Source organism: Primulina eburnea, chromosome 15 (genome assembly GCF_022965805.1).
Source record: "Primulina eburnea isolate SZY01 chromosome 15, ASM2296580v1, whole genome shotgun sequence".
Lineage (NCBI taxonomy): Eukaryota > Viridiplantae > Streptophyta > Magnoliopsida > Lamiales > Gesneriaceae > Primulina > Primulina eburnea.
In genome coordinates this window covers 31750188-31773280 of record NC_133115.1, presented here as the reverse complement: position 1 = coordinate 31773280, position 23093 = coordinate 31750188, and the positions used below count along the sequence as shown (strand labels likewise).

The window sequence follows — 23093 nt, the reverse complement described above, 5'->3', positions numbered from 1 at the left end:
TATACGACATTAAAATTGTTGACATTACATGACATTAGAAATTATTGATGTGGCGTTGAAAATTGCTTTCGTATCCTACACATCAAAATATCTGGTTAATTAAAATTTAGTGTAATAAAACTAAAATTTGACAAATTAAATAGATTAAGACCCAAAATTTGATAAGTTAAATAAGTGAACCCAAAAAATAATGTTTCAATTTTTTTAAAGAATAAATATCATACATGTTTATGTATTAATGGATGAAAATGAAATAAACCCAGCATCAACTTGGATTTGAGTTTGAGTTGCATATCCTTCTTTTTTTTTGTCCAGAATGGACAGCTACCTCCACACCCAGTCGATAGTCAGAAACTAAGTTCTCGTAGTAGACCAGATCAGCTCTGGCCTGAATTATCTTGGCCAGAGCATGGTCAATCTAGGCTTGGATGACAGTCGTTGAGAGCATTACATATCCCGTAGATCCGGTAGTACCGTGAGTACTTCAAGGGATATCATCCGTAGCAGGACCCTCGGGATGGTTGTCCTCAAATTCTTGCATCATTTCACCGTCGGATTCATCATCAGATTCTTGCTGTGTAGGCACAATACTAGAAGGGACATAAGACTTGGGATAGTAGTTGAAGAAGATCATTGTATGAGTCATTAGAAACTTGGAATGCAATAGTTTTTCTCTTATCCTTTTTCTGCATGTCCATGTTAAATTCGAAGGTACGAAGTGAATTTATCAAATCCTCAAAGGCTATCTGAGTTGTATTCTTAGTCTCATAAATTGCGCATATTGTTATGTTGAACCTTTCGGGCAAGTATAAGAACTTTGCTTACCAGACGTTCATTTGAGATAGGATAACCCAAACCGAATGCTTCATTGGCTATCTCCCTGAGATGTCGATCTTAATCAATGATTGTCTTGGTTTCTTCCATTCTCAAATTTTGATGTAAGTATTCTCAACTTTGTTCTCCTCGCACTTTCAGAACCTTCACAATGCTTCTGAAGGATTTCCCAAGCATCCTTGGCTGATATACAGTTTGTAATTAAACTGAAAATATTCAAGTCGACTGAAGAAAAGATTGCATTCAACGCCTTTGAGTTGTAATTCGAAACCTATACTTCATCGGTAGTCCAACCACTTTTCTATTTTATCAAGCTCTCACCATCTTCGTCTATCCTCTTCGATGGAGTCCAACGACTGATAACACGCTGCCACGCCCTTTCATCTATGGAATTTATATATAATATGATTTTGACCTTCCATAGGATGTAGTTAGAACCATCTAACACTGGTTGTCGCAGTGCTGCATTTGCAAGTGACACGTCCATCATAATAAGCAAATTTGTTAAACAAAATATTCAGATCAACACTTAGTATATTAAGAGTAGGCTCTGATACCACTTGTAAGGCATGAGATGTATTTTTTTTAACAGCAAACAAGTAAGATCGTATGTGACCGTAAATTTGTGTTTATCAGAATTAAGTGTTACGTTAAATGTTATAACATTTCAGACAACATGCAGCAGAATATATGAGTTTGTAACAAAAATTGACTTTAAGTAAATATGATGGAACAAAATAAATTTTGCATACCCCTCAGGGTAAAAATAATCGCCAGAAAACCAACGAGTTTACATAAAAACTATCACTAGTAATTTTAATCAAAAACCGATTTTCTCAACACGTTGAGAAAATCAAATGTTTACTAAAACAAAGAACCACATTAAAACAATATATAAGGAAGCAAAACACGATGCCAAAACTGGAGCAACAAAAACAAATCTTCAGTCAACTTCTTCACAATTGTTGTCTTCAGATGTCTCCAACAATCACGACAACAAGTGGATTCAGCACTCTTTGATCAGCATCAACCTTGTAGATTATTTTCTTTAAAGTTTATGGCGTGCAAATTTGCATGAGATTAATCCTATTATTTATAGCCCTAGGGTTTATCAACAAAGAAGTCTACACAATATAGAAAGTAAGAGTTTTGTTAAAAATAAACTATTTTTAAACAAAGATACCATATAACAAAAACCACATAATTCTCACATTACTTAGAAAGATAAAACAATATTTAAATATTCAAAATAATATCAATAAGAAAAAATTAATCTTGAAAAATAAATTTAATACGAAAATTATATTTTTCTTCACTTCTGTTCATGAAATTCTATTACTCAAACTAAGCACGTTTTGTTAAATTGTTTTAGTATTTAGAATCACTCAAAATAACTCTCTGAAAATTGATTGAATGTCTAAAAATTATTTGTGCAAATGAAAGTTTACGATGCACTAATAAAAACAGTAATATACGTTTCCAAAAAAAAAAAAAGAACCCAATTAACTCGTGAATTTAATTTTTTTATGCCAGTGTCTGTCGACTGGACAATTGCATTAAAAAAAAAAAAAAAAAAACCGAGCGTAGACCCTTGACTGTATACACATGGTTTTTGTGGTCCAATTCTAGTTCATTAAATATAAATCCATTGCGGTGTCATGACAAGTAGGTTAGTGGTGTCACGAGGGTTTCATTAATTACCCAATTCTCTATATATGTATATATATGTGTATATATATGTATATACTAGTTAGGGGTGAGCATAGTTTGGTTAAAATCAAAATAACCGACCGGACTGAAAAATTCTGTTTATATGGTTCGGTTTTTCGGCCGGTTACGGTTTCAAAATTAAAGAAATTTGGTTTTTTGATTCGGTTTACAGTTTTGATCCTCAGAAAATCAAAATAACCGAACCGACCATATTATATTTAACTATAGTATCTTTTGTATAATGAGCTAATAAATGAGCCTTAGTCATGTGACAAGTCTAATATTGACAATTGGAAGCTCAAATTGTTATTGAAGCTCGTATTGTTAAATGTTTTGAGATTTGTGATACAAAATCTATGCGCATTTTGAAGTCTGAGAATTGGAATTTAATAATTGTGTATCTTTTTATTGAAGAGCTATTGTTTGAAATTGTATTTCAAATTGTTATTGAAGCTTAGATTGTTAAGTCATAAGTGTATTGTAATCATATATGTTCTACTCATCTACTATCATTGTTTCTTTTATATGTGTTGCATCCATCAACCATAAAGTGATGTACAATTTTATTTCTTAACAAAATATTATATAACCGTATATAACCGACATATAACCGAACCGTATTACAAAAAATCGGACCGAACTGTAATACAATGGTTTGGTTTTGGACCAGATATATTCAAACAGGTCGAAAACCGAAAAACCGAACCATTATAGAGAAAAATCGGATCGAACCGACCGACGCCCACCCCTAATGCTAGTGCATCGACGCACTTGTACAATATTTTTTTATAATTCATTTGATTTATATATAAATGATGATCAAAATGTAGTTAAAGAAACAATGAGAGATTAAACTGTAATTTTAATATATGACTTTAAAAAATAAAAAGAAAAAAAACAGAAAAAAAACCAAAGTAGAAATTGAATTACAAACTTGATGCTTATGAAACAAATGTTCTATTCGCTAAGTTACATGCGAATTTTATTAAAGTTTAACAATTTATTAATATCTATCCGCTAAGCTACATGTGACTTTTATTAAAGTTTTAACACTTTATTAATATATATAATTATTAAAACATACCACGACACCAAAAATTAGTTTTATATATTAACTTTATCTCATTAAACATATTTCAATAACAATAATATAATCCCAGAGAGAAATTACTAATTTACACACAATCTAAACAAATTATACTATTTTTATAATTATGCCATAATTTTTTTTTGTATAAAGTAACACATTTTACGAATTACAACAAAATAATGATAAATATTTTTCCATACAAATTGTTCGTGATCTAAATATTAATTTAACTTTAATTTAACTTCAACAATAATTACTCATAAAAAACCAACTATACAAATACATAGGGATGTAAACAAACCAAACCGTTCGCGAGCTATTCGGAGCTCGGCTCGATAAAAAGTTTGTTTGAGTTCGTTTGTTAATCATATCAAACCAAGCTCAAGCTCGATTTTGAGGTCGACAACTTAATCAAACCAAGCTCAAGCCTAAGCGTATGCGGCTCGTGAGCTCGGAAACATGTTCGTTAATAGGCTCGCGAGCTCGAACTCGGCTCGTTTAGGTGGCTCGTAAACTCGAGCTTGACTCATTTGTTGAGTTGACAAATAAAAATATTAGTACTAATAAAATTTAAACTTGTATGTCTAATATAAAATTAGTTCATAAATATATTTAATTTTAACAAGCTCGAATCAAGCTCAAATTCGAGCTCAATTGTATATTTTACGAGCTCGAAAACGAGCCGAGCTCAAGTCACGCTTGTTAAATATAATAAACGAGCTATTAATAAACCAAGCTCGAGCCCGGATTGATTAAAATGTAAACGAGCTTTTAAAGAGTCGAGTTCGAGCTTTTCACAAGCTTAGTAATTTCAAGACAAGTCGAATTCTAGCATGATGATAAAAGCTCGAATAAAAAGCTCGAGCTCTATCAATCTTAAACGAGCCAAACTCAAGCCAGATGATAAAGCTCGAATCAAGCTCGAGCTTGAGCTTGGATTAATCTTAAACGAGCCAAGCTCAAGCCTAATACTGTTCGACTTGGTTTGGATAATTTACATCCTTACACAATATGTCCATATTGTGTATGAATTGTACTGAATTATGGCACTTGGTACATTAATTTGGTTAATCGATCCTAGACGTGCACTTTCGTAATATGACAAAATAGACATTATGGAATCATTCAATTCATCTTTGTCGACAAATAACACTATAGCGATGATTTTTTATTTTTATTTTTGCTATATATATAATGATCTACATCTACTCTATATTAATCTTGTGTATAAATAAAAACGAGTGCATGGGATTTAGAAGTCTCATAAATTTATGAGGATGGACAAGCTTTTTTCCTTGGTACGCACAGCTGAATTCTATTGAATAAGACATCGATAGGATGTATTATTATTATTATTAGGAAATTATATTATGTATTTTATTAGGTTTTTTTTGTCTGTGAACAGAAGCTTATCCTCTTCGTTACTGTGTTTGGTGCAGTTAGTATATGTACGAGGGAGACTGTTGAATCTATTCACGAATTGTGACTACATATAACCCTGTAATTAAAATCTCGTGGCACTTTTTTTCTTAGAAATTTTTCAAATGCTAATATTTTAAAATAATTTATAAGGAACATCAAATTATTTTCCAAAAAAAAAAATACAAATTCACAAAACGTCTTTCTCAAATGATGGTTATGTATGACAAAAACTTATGTGAGACAGTCTCACATGTCGTATTTTGTGAGACTGCTATCTTATTTGGTTCATCCATGAAAAAAATATTACTTTTTATAGTAAGAGTATTATTCTATTGTGAATATCGGTAGGGTTGATCCGTATCATAGATAAAGATTCGTGAGATCGTCTCAACAGAGACCTACTCGTTATATATAAAATATGATAAAATATGATGTAGGTAGTTTATATAAGAATGGAAAACATATGTATGTGTCACAACAACAATATATAGTAAATGTAATTGAAAGAAAGCGAGTATGAATCAATCATTTATGACATAATGAATTTTATATATATATATATATATATATATATATATTACCATACAGGAACAAGAAATTAACACCAGAAAAATTATTCTAACAATAAAGCAACTTAAAAACAGCGATGGTTCCCTATAAAAGGAAAACCACGAATATAGGAATTTAAATATGCAATAAAGTAAACTCAGATGGTTCCTCTATTGAGGAGATCTACATATTGCAGAAAAGAAATTGTAGATATTAAAATTCTTTTAAGACCGTGGTTCTTCCAGTTTCTGATGCATATAAACTTTTAAGGAATCTATATACAGAGCATATTTTTGCAAAAAAACTCCACAAATCTTAAAGAAATAGGTGGTTTAACTAGCCATAGATATTAAACACACACATATAGTTAAGTACGAGGGTTGTCTAAACCCAAGTACTGGAAATATCAATTGAGCAAACAGAAGTAATAGATAAGGAATAAAAACATGTCAATATAAATTTTTTTTTTGAAAAAAGTTCCTATTTTTTTTTTAAATTTTAAATTTTAAATTTCAAGCATCAAATATCAATTTTAGTTCATTATATATGTAAGATTTATTTTGTCCGACAGATGCTAAAAATAATAAGACTTTCAGTATATGATGTAATATAGTGAATTTGTGTTTTATCAGAATTAAATGTTGTGCCAAATGTTACAATATCTCGGACAACATGCAGCGGAACATTATATTTTGTAACACAAATTGACTTAAATAAATAGATGGATAAGATTAAATTTGTACAAGTATAAATACTTGTGCGGTATAAATACTTGTGTGGTGCCTCCGGGTAAAAATTAATCATTAGAAAACGTAACCGTTTACAAAAAAAACCTATCACTAGTGATTTTCACAAAAATCTATTTACTCAACACGTTGAGAAAATAAAGGCTTTCTGAAACAACCAACAAAATTAAAACTTAAACAAGAAAGCAAAAACTAAATGCCAAAAGTTTGGAGCAACAAAACCCGATCTTCAGCCAACACTTGCACGTGTGTTGTCTGAAATGTCTACAACAATTACGGCAACACTTGATATCAGCAATCTTCAATGCAGCGCGTCCTTTAAAGAAATACTTCTCTGAAATTCCACGGAGTGCGAAAGTGAGTGTATGATTGATCCAAGAGTCCCCACGAACATCACCTCACGTAAATCACCTCCACAAAAACTCTTCACGAAAAATACTTTCACGAAAAACTCTCCTATGAAAATCTCTTCACTAAAAATCTCCACGAAAAATTCCTCACGTAAAAAAAGATAATATTAGAAAAATCAATTTAATATTGAAATTATATTTCCTTTCAATATATATTTATGAGCATAAAAACTTGGGGTCTCCAAAAGATATATATATGTATATATGTTTTCTTTTTTTTTTTCTAAAACAAAGTATCTTCCCTCGTGGCCGCGTTAATTGAATTCCAAGTCATAGAAAACATTGAATTAATTACCCACATTCATGTCTACTAATACTACAACCACCTTAGATGAACCCATTAATTTGTCGTTGTTGAGTGGTATTTTTCGGTAAAGTAGACGCTGGGTGTGGGGGCACTATCAAGGGCCCAAAATTCATTTCATGGGGAGGGGGGAAAATAAAAAATAAAAAAAAATGGGCCAGAATTTTTTCTGGCCCTTGGATCTACCCCTGCAGGCAGTGCCTGCAGGGGTAGGGTCGAATTTTCCGTATTTTTCTCCCTTTATTTGGGAACCATGTCACCTGCCACGTAACGGTTCCCATTGGTGTCCACCTAGAGTTGGACGGGTTGATTCGATGCTGGTGCCCCATACCATATCAAGGGCCAGGATTTCATTTCATGGAGGGTGAAAATTAAAAAAAAAATGGGCCAGAACTTGGATGCACCCCTACAGTGCCTGCAGGGGTAGCATGAAATATTCCAGTTGGACAACGTATCATTTCTAATTTATAATTTTTGGACATCTTACTAATCTTAAGTCGGTCGTAAGATGTTCGCGCAAACATCTTGAATTTAATGTAATATGTTTATCGAGACCTGAAAGAGTACAAGATACGACTTTAGACAAGATATACACACAGATATACATTTTTACAGCGTACATATATATAGTACACACACATATATATATATATATATATATATATGTATATATATACATATATATATATATATATATATATATATATATATATATATATATATATATATATATATATATATATCACACACATACATGCAGTGGACTTCATTATTGACACAGGCCATACCTCGACATCTAGGTGAGACTTTCCAAAGGCTACGTGAATAAAGGTCAACTTTTCTTGTCTAAATTAAGGATTTAGTAAATTAATTAGTTTTAAAAGTTTTCACCCTTTCAGTTTTTATTTGCATAACAACGATCGAAATGTTTTAACATTTCTTGTCTTGCTTCATGGTTGTACGTGATATATAAAAATGTCCAACGTTTATTAAAAATGAAAATTTAAAATGTTTTATAATAACTTACAATGAATATAAGTTAACTATTTTCATAAAAATACAGTATAGTTTTAAAAGAATTGTCGTGCTTATTGGGAGCCACGGGCGGAACTACACTCCCCGGTGGCCAAATTTTTTTTAAAAAAATTTGTATGTAAATTTTATATAATTTTGGTATAATATGATATCAGTCCGGTTAGATCAATTTAAAATATTAAAAGATTATAGAGTTTAAAATTCTAGTTCGGACAGAGCCATATTTGTGATAATATCATTGTTGAGAGCTGAATATGGGATGTGACTTCATATATTTTTTATTCACTTATTATGAAACTAGCCTACCAATTACTGATTTCCGACAAAAACTTGAGTACTCTCATTATTCAAGATTTCGAGCTTAATACTGGGCCTGCCACTTGTACATTGACTAATTAAAGACTATATATATATATATATTAATTAATTATACAGGGAAAATCATATTTTCTTAGATATCCACACCACCAAGTCCTCACAGAAACACACACTGGAGAGTGTGAAAATCAATAAAGTTAATATCAGAAAAAGAACTGTGGACGCTGAAACATGTTTTTTGGCATCTTAAGCTGAATAGTAGGCCTATCTATACAGTACTAGACTTTTCTGTGTATGTATTATAATTCATGCATTCTGCATACGAATAGAATTTGAAAAAATGTTCATGATTCGGATGCTGGAAATATAATCAGCCAAACCGAATCGGGTTGGATATATGTACACTGTGTATACATGATTTATATAAACTCCATCTTGAGCCCGAGTTTTATGTATTAAGCTACATTGAAGCTTGGTTCGAAATGCAAAATCGAAGATTTTGATTTCGTATTCAGCTTGGTTTGAGTTCATGCCATATTTTTCAGAATTTCTCTCAAAAAAATACTACGTTGTATTCAACATAAGATTGTCAGAATTTTTCTAAAAAATCATGTTTTAACACATTTATAAACGTGATAAATAATATGCAGAAGCGAATCAAGTGTTATCTCCGGCCATTGAATAATTTGAAAGTTTTCTGTTGTCATTCGATTGAAACCTTCGAAGCACTCATCACTCTATGTAAATGGTGTATTTTATTCTTATAAAGTGTGTGTGCTTAGGGACCTCAATCACCGCTATTTATAGGTGTTTCTCATACAATCGATGAGTTTATCGGGAGCCCGAGAGTCAAAAGAAGAGGCGCATGGGTGCCTCAATTTTCTAAAGTTGAGGTGGCGTACGCATCTTTGTTAAAAGTTGTAGACAATGACCGTCACCGTTTCTTAAATCTTTATCGTTTTTCTGATATAAATTGATACGTGTCACTTTTTCTTACTAACATTTTCAAATATATATATATCCAAGCTCATTTTGTTTTCTTACTAACATTTTCAAATATATATATATCCAAGCTCATTTTGAGTTGATATTTTCTAAATAATATTTTAGTACGCTGGAATTGCAACTGCAGGCTTTTGGTTGAAAATGAAGGCGTGCATAGAGTCTGCAGCTACATATATGCGTAGGTGTATGGTAACATATATAAATGCGTGTTAGGTTTATTTCCCATGCACCTAGTGAAGCGTTTTACTGCAGATTCCCTCTAAATTATTACAAAGAAATCTACATTTGTATCAAGTCTAGGCACTATGTGTGATTTATGAATCTCCATGCTTTGATGTTTGTAAGAATGAAAAAGGAATCTAATTTTCTATAGAGGTGGCAAAAAGTTTTGACAAAACATCACCTACATTATTTATTTCTTGGCTTAAGTACTGATTATCTATGGCTGTCACCAGCTACCACCATGATATTTTCTCATATATATATATATATATATATATGTGTGTGTGTGTGTGTGTGTGTGTGTGTGTGTGTTGGAAGCTTTTGTTTCTTTCATAAAATTGGATTTACAAATTAGATAAAATTTTCACGTAGTTTGCTACTTACTGTTATTGTAAAATATAACGCTATTTATTTTTGTATATATGTTGCTTATGTCTCGATAATTAGTATATATATATGTTATATTTAATAATTTTCTAAATTCATTGAAATTAGAGATGACCTCCATATCGGATTGGATTTTTTTAGAAAAGTAATTTTAGACTATTTTCTTCCTCTTAAATTTGTATATATTAATTACACAACTGGTTATCTCAATATACCAATATAACTTCAAATTTAATGATGGTAACAATATAATAAGAAATATTTGTGGGAATATCTTGATTTTACTTCTTTTTGACTCATTTGTGTCATTTTTTAAACTATTTCATAATAACATTATCAATATCTCATTAGACATCAGCATTTCTTTTGGCATAGAAAAGATACCTAAAAAAATAAGCCGAAAAATTATCAAATGGTCTCGCTCCTGCCACACCTGTGTCAGCTATAAGTTCTAACGCATACTTTCGTTGATTAAGATAGATACCCTTTTTTGAACGAACCACTTCAATTCCTAGGAAGTATTTGAGATGACCAAGATCCTTAAGCTGTAATTTGGAATGGAGAAACATTTTTAGATTTGTGATAGCTGTTGCATTGTTCCCGGTAATGACAATGTCGTCGACATATACCACAAGCAAAGTGATTGACTCACCCTCATGTTTAAAGAACAGAGAATGATCATGTTGGGATTGACCATAACCTCCCTCAATCATGATACTCGAGAATTTCGTGTTCCATTGGCGAGAAGCCTGTTTTAAACCATACAATGACTTTCGTAGTTTGCAAACTTGACTTTTCTTTTGAACTTTGTAACCTTGTGGGAGGTCCATGTATATCTCCTCATCCAAGTCTCCTTGAAGAAATGCATTAGTAACATCCATTTGAAAAAGAGGCCAATTATGACTAACCGCCACATTTAGGAGACATCGAATCGTTACGATTTTCGCAGTAGGAGAAAATGTGTCATGAAAATCAATACCTGGTTGTTGCGTATATCCCTTAGCCACCAAACGTGCCTTGAACCTCTCAACACTGCCATCGGATTTGAGTTTGACTTTGTACACCCATCTACACCCAATTGGTTTGACTTGTGGTGGGAGATCCACAATGTCCCACGTATGGTTCCTTTTCAGGGCAAGAAGCTCATCATTCATGGCATCACGCCATCGAGCATCAGCCACTGCCTCATGATAAAAATGAGGTTCTTTCACTGAAGACATTGTTGTTAGAAAGCTCTGATGTGATTTGGAAAAATTAGCATATGTTAGGTAGTTGGTCATGGGATAAAGGCAATTGTCAAGATCACGGTTGTGGGCTATTGAACAAGAGTAATCATTTGCCCAAACTGGAGGGACCTTCGTTCTTGTTGATCTTCTCAATGGGACATCAGAAGACACGGGGCTAGAAGTTGAAGGTTCATGCAAAGGTAGAACAGCTGCTGGTGTTTCATCATCAATGAATGAGGAATCCTCCCTAGGTGATGGATTGAAGATGAGACATGGTCGATCATCAACAGCAAAGGGAAATATGTGCTCATGAAATACCACGTCCCTGGAAATTATTGTCTTTTGTGACTGAAGATTAAGAAGCTTGTACCCCTTCTGCACACTGGAGTATCCAATCAAGACACACGGCACAGCACGAGGTGAGAACTTGTGGTTTATTGGCAAAGCTGAAGCATAACATAAGCATCCAAAGACTCTCAAATTAGTCAATGAAGGAGCCTTCTGAAACAACAGCTCAAAAGGAGATTTATTTTTCAGCAATGGTGTGGGAGCTCTATTGATTAGATACACATCTGTCAAGACACAATCTCCCCAGTATTTGAGTGGTAAGAATGACTGAAAACGAAGTGCTCGTGCCACATCCAGGATATGTCTATGCTTTCTTTCCACCATTCCATTTTGCTGTGGTGTATATGGGCATGAGCTATTGTGTATCACCCCCAAAGAGGAAAAGAAAAGCTGACATTCACTCTTGAAGAAGTCAGTTGCATTATCTGTTCTCACAGCTCGAATTTTCTTTGAAAATTGATTGTCCACCATAGCAAAGAATGACTTAATAAGTCGAAGCACATCCATTTTTGATTGCATGAGGTAGACCCACGTGCCTCTTGTGAAGTCATCAACAATGGTAAGGAAATATTTTTCACCATTGTAGGTAGATGTGTGAAATGGACCCCATATGTCCATATGAACTAATTGAAATGCAGATGAGGATCTAAAAGAGCTAGCTTTTGGAAATTCTAGTCTACTTTGCTTGGAAACGGGGCACACAGAGCAATGAGATAACATGTCATTTATTTGTATAAAAGGTAACATTTGCATTCTAGATATAGACATATGTCCTAATCTCTTATGCCAAGTATCAACACTGATATGTTTATTAGATTCAGCAGCAGAACATGAATAAGTACCATCAAATTTAGACACAGAATGAAGAAAAGTAAAACTATCCTTTGAAGTTAACTGTGGCACCATTTCTGAGGTGAAGTGATAGAGTCCATGCCTTTCTTTACCAATCCCCATTACTCTCCCAGTCCTGAGGTCCTGAAATGTGCAAAAATGAGGATAAAATGTAACAAAGCAATCATGACTCTTTGTGAGCTTCGAGACCGAGAGAAGGTTGAATTGAAATTGTGGTATGTATAGCACATGCTCAAGTTCAATGGAGCTTGTCAAAGATGCTGATCCGACTTTATTAACGGTAGCTCTATTACCGTCTGGTAGTCTCACTGTCCTAGTGGAATCTACCATAGGTTTGGAGCCTTTTAACAGAGAGCAATTGGTTTTTAACAGAGAGCAATTACCAATCATGTGCTCGTTAGCCCCTGTATCAATGATCCATTCAGAGTTTATGTTGTTTGGGGTAGTACCTGCCATATTTACAGCTGGCGTGCTGCTATGCTGTGATTGCAATTGCCCAAAAGCTTCAAAATCTCAGCATACTGATCTGGAGTAAAGAGAGGTGGAGCCCCTGTCACTGTCTTCAGTTGATCAGTAGCATTGTTTTCTTCTACAAAATTGGCGTCTCCTGATATCTTTCTGCTTTTCCAATTATCCTTGGGCAGTCTTTTATTTGATTCCTTATTCGGAGCTTTGTATAGCTTATGCCATGGAGGATAACCAACTCGCTTGTAACAATACTCCTTTGTATGACCATTCCAATTGCAATAATCACAAAACAAGTTTGTCTTTTCCTTCATGATGTTACCTCCCTTGGACAATCAATTATCAAAGAAAATTCGAGCTGTGAGAACAGATAATGCAACCTGACTTCTTCAAGAGTGAATGTCAGCTTTTCTTTTCCTCTTTGGAGGTGATACACAATAGCTCATGCCCATATACACCACAGCAAAATGGAATGGTGGAAAGAAAGCATAGACATATCCTGGATGTGGCACGAGCACTTCGTTTTCAGTCATTCTTACCACTCAAATACTGGGGAGATTGTGTCTTGACAGCTGTGTATCTAATCAATAGAGCTCCCACACCATTGCTGAAAAATAAATCTCCTTTTGAGATATTGTTTCAGAAGGCTCCTTCATTGACTAATTTGAGAGTCTTTGGATGCTTATGTTATGCTTCAGCTTTGCCAATAAACCACAAGTTCTCACCTCGTGCTGTGCCGTGTGTCTTGATTGGATACTCCAGTGTGCAGAAGGGGTACAAGCTTCTTAATCTTCAGTCACAAAAGACAATAATTTCCAGGGACGTGGTATTTCATGAGCACATATTTCCCTTTGCTCTTGATGATCGACCATGTCTCATCTTCAATCCATCACCTAGGGAGGATTCCTCATTCATTGATGATGAAACACCAGCAGCTGTTCTACCTTTGGATGAACCTTCAACTTCTAGCCCCGTGTCTTCTGATGTCCCATTGAGAAGATCAACAAGAACGAAGGTCCCTCCAGTTTGGGCAAATGATTACTCTTGTTCAATAGCCCACAACCGTGATCTTGACAATTGCCTTTATCCCATGACCAACTACCTAACATATGCTAATTTTTCCAAATCACATCAGAGCTTTCTAACAACAATGTCTTCAGTGAAAGAACCTCATTTTTATCATGAGGCAGTGGCTGATGCTCGATGGTGTGATGCCATGAATGATGAGCTTCTTGCCCTGGAAAGGAACCATACGTGGGACATTGTGGATCTCCCACCACAAGTCAAACCAATTGGGTGTAGATGGGTGTACAAAGTCAAACTCAAATCCGATGGCAGTGTTGAGAGGTTCAAGGCACGTTTGGTGGCTAAGGGATATACGCAGCAACCAGGTATTGATTTTCATGACACATTTTCTCCTACTGCGAAAATCGTAACGATTCGATGTCTCCTAAATGTGGCGGTTAGTCATAATTGGCCTCTTTTTCAAATGGATGTTACTAATGCATTTCTTCAAGGAGACTTGGATGAGGAGATATACATGGACCTCCCACAAGGTTACAAAGTTCAAAAGAAAAGTCAAGTTTGCAAACTACGAAAGTCATTGTATGGTTTAAAACAGGCTTCTCGCCAATGGAACACGAAATTCTTGAGTATCATGATTGAGGGAGGTTATGGTCAATCCCAACATGATCATTCTCTGTTCTTTAATCATGAGGGTGAGTCAATCACTTTGCTTGTGGTATATGTCGACGACATTGTCATTACCGGGAACAATGCAACAGCTATCACAAATCTAAAAATGTTTCTCCATTCCAAATTACAGCTTAAGGATCTTGGTCATCTCAAATACTTCCTAGGAATTGAAGTGGCTCGTTCAAAAAAGGGTATCTATCTTAATCAACGAAAGTATGCGTTAGAACTTATAGCTGACACAGGTGTGGCAGGAGCGAGACCATTTGATACACCTATGGAACAAAACAAGAAGCTCACAAGTCATGAGCTGGATTCTGTTATGGAACAAAGTCAGAGGCATGGTGTTTCTGCTGATACCTTATTGGCAAATCCAGGTGAATACCAACGTTTGGTTGGTCGTTTAATATATCTGACTATAACTCGGCCGGATATCTGTTATGCAGTCCAGTCTTTGAGCCAATTTATGCATGCTCCAAAGACATCTCACTTGAATGCCACCATTCGTGTGGTCAAATATATTAAGAAGAGCCCGGGTCAAGGCATTTTGTTACAGCCTTCGAATTCTCTATCGCTTACAGCATATTGTGACTCGGATTGGGCGGCTTGTCCAATGACTTGTCGCTCCGTTACTGGTTATTGTATCAAGCTTGGGACTTCGCTTGTATCATGGAAATCCAAGAAACAAAACACGGTTTCACGATCATCTGCTGAGGCCGAATATCGTGCCATGGCAACCACTACTTGTGAGATCATTTGGATTGTCGGTCTTTTGCATGACATGGGAGTTCTTATTCGTAGTCCTACCACATTATTTTGTGATAATATTGCTGCTCTTCACATTGGTGCTAACCCTGTATATCATGAAAGAACAAAACATATAGAGATCGACTGTCACTTGGTACGTGACAAGATAAAAGAAGGTTTCATTTGCACTCAATACACTCCTTCTCACCAGCAACTTGGGGATATTTTCACGAAGAGTTTGGGAAGAACTCAGCATGGCTATTTGCTTGGTCGTCTGGGGGTTTGTGATCTGCATCATCCTTGAAAGACGAAGTTCTACATTTTACTTCAATCTCATTGTGCACGCAGTAACTCGATTCAAGCTTGGTGTTCCCACTCCAAGCTTGAGGGGGAGTGTTAGGAATATAGTTACACGTTTACGTTTTTGTCTCTTAGTTTACGCTTTTGTCTTGTGAATAAGTTGAAACACGCTTTACGCTTCTCTGTGTAGGTTTTGTATATAAACCAACTTGTTAACGGTTAATGATCATAACAGAATTTTTACCTCACTTCATTGCTCTCGATTCCTTGTTGTTTGACAAAGGAGCAATGATGTTTTCCATGTATGTATCTATCACATAAATATATTTACAAAAAATATAAATGTAATGTATGTTTCACATATAGAGGGCTAGTTTGACCAATTCACAATTGAAAAATATATTCATCTATCTATATTTTTATAGGTACTAGGAAAAAAGACGTGTAATGCACGACGAAAAAAGTTTTTTTGTGACAATTAATTATCCAAGTGAATTAATGTCACTGGTGTTTTTTCATTTATTTTGTTACAATGTTAATATGACAAGTATAATTTACACGTGCATTAATGCATTAAATTTTATTATATCAGACATATCGAATATGTTTTTAAACATGTACTTATTTTTAACCCTCTTTACTTATCCTAATAACTTGATATTTTTATTTTTTTTTCTAATTTTTATGTTATTTTCTCATGACATGAAACAATTTTTTCTTCTTCGCTTTTCTTAGCGCTTGTTATTTTTTGATATCAATAATTTTCATATCTTTTTCCGAATATATATCTTCATCATCTTCATAGATCTACTTTTGTTGCTCTATTATCATTTTGGGGTTGAATAATGTTTTTTTGTTTGAATATTTTGGCTTTTTGAAAATACGAAATAATTTATTAATTAATTTATTAAGAAAAATACGGCTTTTCAATTTATCTATTTGCATTGAAAAAAATTTAAAAACATAGGTTTTATTTTTTGTTGCAAGTGATATTTAAATGAAACAAATAAAGTAGATAATTTTTTTAATATGATCGGACAATCATCATATTCCTAAGGTTTATGAAGAAAAATATTATTCCACATACTCTTGTATTTGTACAATTAGATATTCTGCTAGGCTTAGAAACTTAAAAATCTTGATTTTGATGATAACAAATTTTTTTATGTGATTCTAACATATTTACTCAATTGTGAACTTGATAACTCAAAGTGGAAGTTGAAACTTGAATTTAACCAAACTGAAAATCTAGCGAGCTGCAGTATTTCGTTGATATCTCCCAGCTTGATGATGAAAATGACCAGCCGCCAAATGACCTAACAGAAAATTCAATTTGAAACAAGTCGTATTTTACATTAATTGGGCTAAATAAGATATCAACTAGGAAAATTGATTGCAGCAAGGCTCGTTTGCCGATTTAAGTGGTACGTGTGTTGGGTTTAGAACGTTGTGAGATAATTCGGTTCCGGTAGCAATACCAAAGAGATGGGGAAAGAGAGGCGGGGGCTTCAAAGGTGTTTTATCCAGGGTAGAGGTATAGTTCCTGAACAAAGTGTCATCGAGTTAGGTGTTGGATGAACACCATACTGTTGAAATGGTTCTTCAGAGACAGGATGGCCAAACTCAAGTCATCCAATTAGCGGGTCAACAAACTAATCTCTCCGATAGAGATGCAAGCTTAATCATTGATCGGAAAATTTCTATAATAAATCGCGGGTTCCTTGTCTTGGCTTGGGGTAAGAGAAGGTAGAATAGGCCAATAGAAAGATTCCTACCATCACAAACGATTCGATAAAGAGATGGCGCATCCTTCATTTGCATTCGACGTTCTGGCTTTGTCCGTCGATAGCTGAATAAGGCTTATCTGTTAGGCTGATAAGAAAGGACCTGTTGAGCATGATCAATTACGGTATTTTATTCAGTTTTATCAGCTCGGTTATCCAAATAGAATGATTCAATTTGCGTTACGAAGATAAGAGGATGATCTACAAATCATATTCACAAGTCAAAGTCTGAATCGGAGTTTAAGATGCTGATAAATCACAAGAAACTACTAGTTCTTCAAAAGCCTGATTTCAGCATACCTCATCAGTTTTCCTAGCCGCTAACACAACTTAAGTTAGCATTCTTCAAAATAGTTTGTATAACAGTTCATTCAACCTTCTCTAGACTATTATCTTCGATCCTAACATACAGACGTAGATATATAATCATAATAATAAAAAGTTGATTTGATTTTACACGTATGTCTTTATTATTTTATAAATTTTTCAAATATATCTTTTTTATTATTTTAATAGTTAGGTGGATGAAAGGTAAGACGGTCTTTTCACAAATGGAAAAATTTACTTTTCACTCACACTTCAGTAAGACTAAAATACATACAGATATATGTAATATCATTTACCTTACTGCATCGGACAAGAAAATAAACCACTATTTGTTCTCAGGATATGTCTAAGTCAATTCTTGTCATACGTTTTGATTTTATCAGAATTCCCATATTCTATTTGCAAGAAATAATGAGGCAATCTGCCATTTCACGATCATCGCATTGACATGTCATATAGAGGTGGAACACACACAGTTTCTCATCCGCTCCACTTTTGCATGCGCGCGCTGCATCGCCTGCCTGATACATTATATTTTCTTCAAGGGATACTTGACCATATATACGTGTCATCAATTTTTTCTTATTTTTTGCTCCAAGATATTAGAAATATTGACTAAAAGTGTTATGATTTCTGGAAAAAAGAAAACAGAAAAAACTAATAAAATACATATAATTCTCCTGTTCAGACAAATATTTTTAGTGCGACAATTTTTAACCCATGCAAAAGACGTACACCTATAAATTAAATGATACAGCACATTCACAATGTCAAACTGACCAAGCATTTAAAGGCCAACAGAAGTTTCTGTTGGTCTTTGTAATTTGACAACCCATCCCTACCAATACTTCTCTCACACCAAAGATTTTACTCTTTTTGCCCTACATCTCAGTAGATATTTAGACGAATCAAATTATGATTTTAAATCCACTCGTGATTTGAATATTCAAACTTGGCCAAGTGTTGCCCAGTAGTCCATTTATATAATCACGTGTGATTCATATATTGTATTAAATAGCTCGACCTTGAAGAGCTAAAAAAAATTATAAAAATTTAGAAATGATTAAATATTCCGCAAATGTATATAAACTTATTTGTCAAGATAAGTAGATGATTCAAACAATTTTTAAAAAATTCAAACATAAATATATTTCCTTGCTAGCAACTCAATTTACATGAAACTCCTACAAACTTTTAAAAAATGTTATCATACGTGAATTTTCTAAACTATATGTTGAGACCTGGGAACCATATTTAAGTCTCATGAGCACCTATTGTTACTAATCGTTTGACAGATTCCAGTAAGACAACTATGTAGAAGACGGCTCGTAAGACTATCTGGATTATTTTCAAATGCAATAGAGAATATCATGATTCGACAGTTCTCTAACGAGCAAACACGTGAGGCCTGATATATGTTGAATAAATGATCGTAGGTGTATGTATACTAGTGATCTTGGACAATATAACGTCAAATAAGTCATGTTTCGAATCGAAAAACTTAGCAAAATTTCTTGGAAAAGCCTCACTTTTGACATCAGACAGTGTGTTCATTTAGAAAGCCAATAGATGATAAGAAAAAGTGTACAGGCAGCAATGACTGCAGACAGGATGAGATTGTCTCTTGATCGCTTCCTTCTGATTGAACCTGTGAGGATAATCAATTACATAAATTTATTTTCAAATTTAAAAAATTCTACAGAAACTATCGTCGGTAGATAATTACCAAGTACACCACGAATGACCGGAAATTTGTCACTTAGTGTCTTGAGTTTTCCTTGAACATCTCCAAACAAGGCCCTTTGAGAGGACAATGAAGCTTTAGTAGCTTGAGCTTGGTTGATCACATCATCAATCTGTAAGGGGGTAAAAGATGCAAAGCCACAAGAAGCAGTGAAACTTACATAAAACCATGCGATTACAACAACAAAAAAACATTAAAAAAAAACAAGGTCAAATTTTCAATCTTACAAAATCAGTGTCTTCAACAAAGAACATTAAGAGAGTGGCATCATGATTACTCACACAAGAATGTTGAACTACATAAAAACAGTGTAAATAGTGTGCCTCAACTAAATGCTATTATGCCCAATTCCGTCACGTGACAGCGCATTTGATTAAAAACAGTTCTGTTGATCAGTAGGACAACAATTTGGACAAAATCTCAAGAATACACGTCAACAGAGCGGTGGCAGCCAGCTCATGAAGTTGTAATGCTGGCTGGCTCTCTTTTCATCACTAATCAGAACCAAATACTTGGGCTTTCAAATGAAGAAAAGCCTAGAATGTCGAACCCAGATAAAGAAAGTCTGTAGCTGTTAAGTAAACTAACAGGTTCCCCCAATGCAGAGACATTGGAATCCATAGCTGGCACTTGGTATAATAGTCTTATATCAATGGTACAATTTGAATGATTACAGCATCAACCTTGGTCGCTCACCAATTCACACATAATGGAAGAAATGTTCTTCTGCAATATTTATCAAAACATTCTAGTCAAGCAGCTTATAAGTCTTACATGAGATATGCTTCCATCTATGGCAGCTCTCTCCCGAAGTAACTGCATCCTTGGAGAATCAGTGTCATATGCCTGCACAGATTTAGCATTTAGCAAGAAGAGAACCAAGAACAATTTTTTTTACTCATAATTTGATATTTAATGCTCTCACCTTGTAGTCACTGATATCATCGTGGGCAAAACTAAGAAGCTCTGCATGTTCCCTCGTTGAATTAATATTTCCCTTGATGCGTCTAAATTCCTATATTAGTATTAGAAATCAACCTAACCACGATAACAGATAAAAAAATATGGAACATCCAACGATACAAAGACTAATACAAGAAAAGCACAAGGAAGCATTTTGAAAAACCCTAGACATAATGCAAAAACAAACGCCATAAAGGAACTGAAATTCCGAAACCAATTTTTTCAATCATTAGTTTTGTTTCTAACAACACAGAGCAAATCATCATATAAAGTAAATTAAAGATGAGAAGAACAAAAAGTTTATATATATTCTGCAAGTGCAAGCAAAATAAATATTTTAAAGGAAAGTTGCGATTTGCAAGTTAATGTGGCCGAAACCTGAAGTTAGCATTGACATCAAAACGTCGTGCAGTTTTTACCTTTATAGATGTATAATGAATAAAACGAACAAATATTTTGCTTGAGCTGTTCTAAAGTTTTTCATTGTTTTGGTAGAAAAGGCAATAGAATTGAACTAAGAAAGAATATTTTCTGACTTTTTCATCATTTGCGCAAGTTACTATATATTAGCAAAAAGATCATGAATCAAGTAAATAACCTGGGAAAAATCTTGCAGTATGTCTCTGTGTCTTGCTAGCTTTTGAGTAACTGAAGCAGTAGGCGTAGCAGATGCAGTACATCGACTCATGGAATCATTTATATCCTGTAGCTTCTCAAGTGATGACTGAATCTCCATTTCCACAGACTTCAAAGACCTGCTAGAACCAAGAGTTGGTGAACCAGGGTCGACATAGCCTGGAAAACAGCACAACTCAGATACATGAGCACCCAAGTGAAAATCATAAAATAAAAGCAAAGGATTTATCAAATCGTCAATTTTTTCGGACTATCCCAGGAGAGAGATCTTGCAATCATATCAATAATTGATTTTATTACGAAGGAACGAAGGAAGAATGTTGGAATGTTTTTTCGAATTATACCGCATGACCTGAAGCACTGTATACATTACAAACTAACACAAAATTATCGCAACACAAAAGAAAGAAATATTATTATAAAATAAATTGTGGTGGATACCGAAGAAACAACAAGCTATAAGACCTGTCCAGAAATATTAATTATTAATATCATGATGTTCCTTACAAGACCTGATTTTTTCAATCCAATTTACCTAAGCCGGCTAAAGTATGTTAAATACCCTGTCACTTGCTTTCTAGAATGACTGCATACTATGGATATAAAAGCATGCAATAATCTGGTTCAAACATGGCAACTTTAGAAATACAGAGGTGGTGTAGCTCATTGGTTTTCATCTTCAATCAGGCACATGCCAAAGGAACCAAAAACTAATTGATAAAACGAGTTTCACTAATAAACTGCAAAGATCCATACACATGCGCCATTTCTCAGAAGAATCTCCCCTAATCTTGATGAATACATGGAGTATACAGGAAAACAACAAAACTCAACAATTAAACACAAAGCCTTCACCACAACATTCTTCTTCAAATAAATCTCTTCCATCCAACTAGTTAAAGCACATGTATATGAAAAATGTCCGTTAGAGTACCAAGGCGGAGTTATTCAGATATTGATCCATGTTCTGTATGCTTCTAAGTTGATTAACAAGCCAAATTATGAGATCATCATGTTTTACAACACTATCAAGACACTGCTCAATTGACAAGAAATCCTATTCACGAATTAATCACAAAGTATATGCTAATTTCACGATTAACTTCCAAATTATGTATCTCTGAAAAATTGTTTAAAGCACTAATCACATCCAATTATATCCAAAATTTACACGAAACCCGATCCTAAAACGGCAACCAAAGCTTTACCACCTAAAATATAAAACATTTTCCCAAAATGTAAAATGGAAATACAGGTTTTACAACAAGAAACTCCCCGTCACCATTGGCAACTATCGAAATACAGAGTAAAATTATATAAACGATGAATAAATAAATAAATGAACATCACACCAAATTTAACTGCTGGTGCTGACAAAAGCAGTACCTCCTTGGGTCAATCGAGATGCGAGCTTCGCGTAAGAAGAGAGCTTAACATCGAGATCGCCTTCAATTTTTCGCGCCTCTTTGCGGAGCTCTTCCCATCCCGACTCCTGAAACACGTCCATAATTGGATCCCCACAAATCCGGATCTATACGGATCCGCGTCGTTTTCCAACAGCTCCTCCACTTCACTTCTTGTCCTGATTTCGATCCGAATCCGTCAGTTATTACAGTTGGATTTGCAGAATCCGATGCTTCGGTGCTGCACTCGCTTTTTAAACACTCGAATCTCATACTCCTTCATTTCGAGAAACTCTTCAAAATCGTTTGGGTTCTAATTTTATGGGCTCAAAAAACTGGGCCTTTTAGTTTTACTATTTTAATTTTTAGAACTCAATTTGAGAATTAAAATATTTTTTTATTGACACTTTCTGAATTAAAAATATTTTTAATTACAGATAGAAGAAAAATAAGCCTATATTTAAACCAAATTACTAATGTATATATATGTATGTTATAAACAGAGAGTGGTTTCTTACGTACACTCTGGGACAAAATGAATATATTTGTCAAATTTTGTTAAAAAGTAGCAATA

At 34.1% G+C, this 23093-nt stretch overlaps 1 protein-coding gene across 1 annotated transcript; it reads right to left on the bottom strand.

The window, feature by feature from the left end:
- Nucleotides 1-19027: 19027 nt before the first annotated feature.
- LOC140815053 (Golgi SNAP receptor complex member 1-2-like) lies at nucleotides 19028-22825 on the bottom strand. The gene is made up of 6 exons (XM_073174156.1): nucleotides 22503-22825; nucleotides 21079-21275; nucleotides 20443-20532; nucleotides 20292-20363; nucleotides 19500-19629; nucleotides 19028-19421 (listed from the first exon to the last, which is right to left on the bottom strand). Exons 1-6 carry the CDS (start codon nucleotides 22621-22623, stop codon nucleotides 19324-19326), a joined length of 708 nt encoding a protein of 235 aa, XP_073030257.1. The 5' UTR covers nucleotides 22624-22825; the 3' UTR covers nucleotides 19028-19323.
- Nucleotides 22826-23093: the final 268 nt, after the last annotated feature.

Bases quoted from the DNA above. Each gene is read 5' to 3' on its own strand.
- LOC140815053 (XM_073174156.1), bottom strand. From the start codon at position 22,623: ATGGACGTGTTTCAGGAGTCGGGATGGGAAGAGCTCCGCAAAGAGGCG. The intron at 20,364-20,442 runs GTGAGAGCATTA...AAATCTGTGCAG, and splicing joins ATGATATCAGTGACTACAAG to GCATATGACACTGATTCTCC. The intron at 19,422-19,499 runs GTAATTATCTAC...TTATCCTCACAG, and splicing joins GGTCATTCGTGGTGTACTTG to GTTCAATCAGAAGGAAGCGA.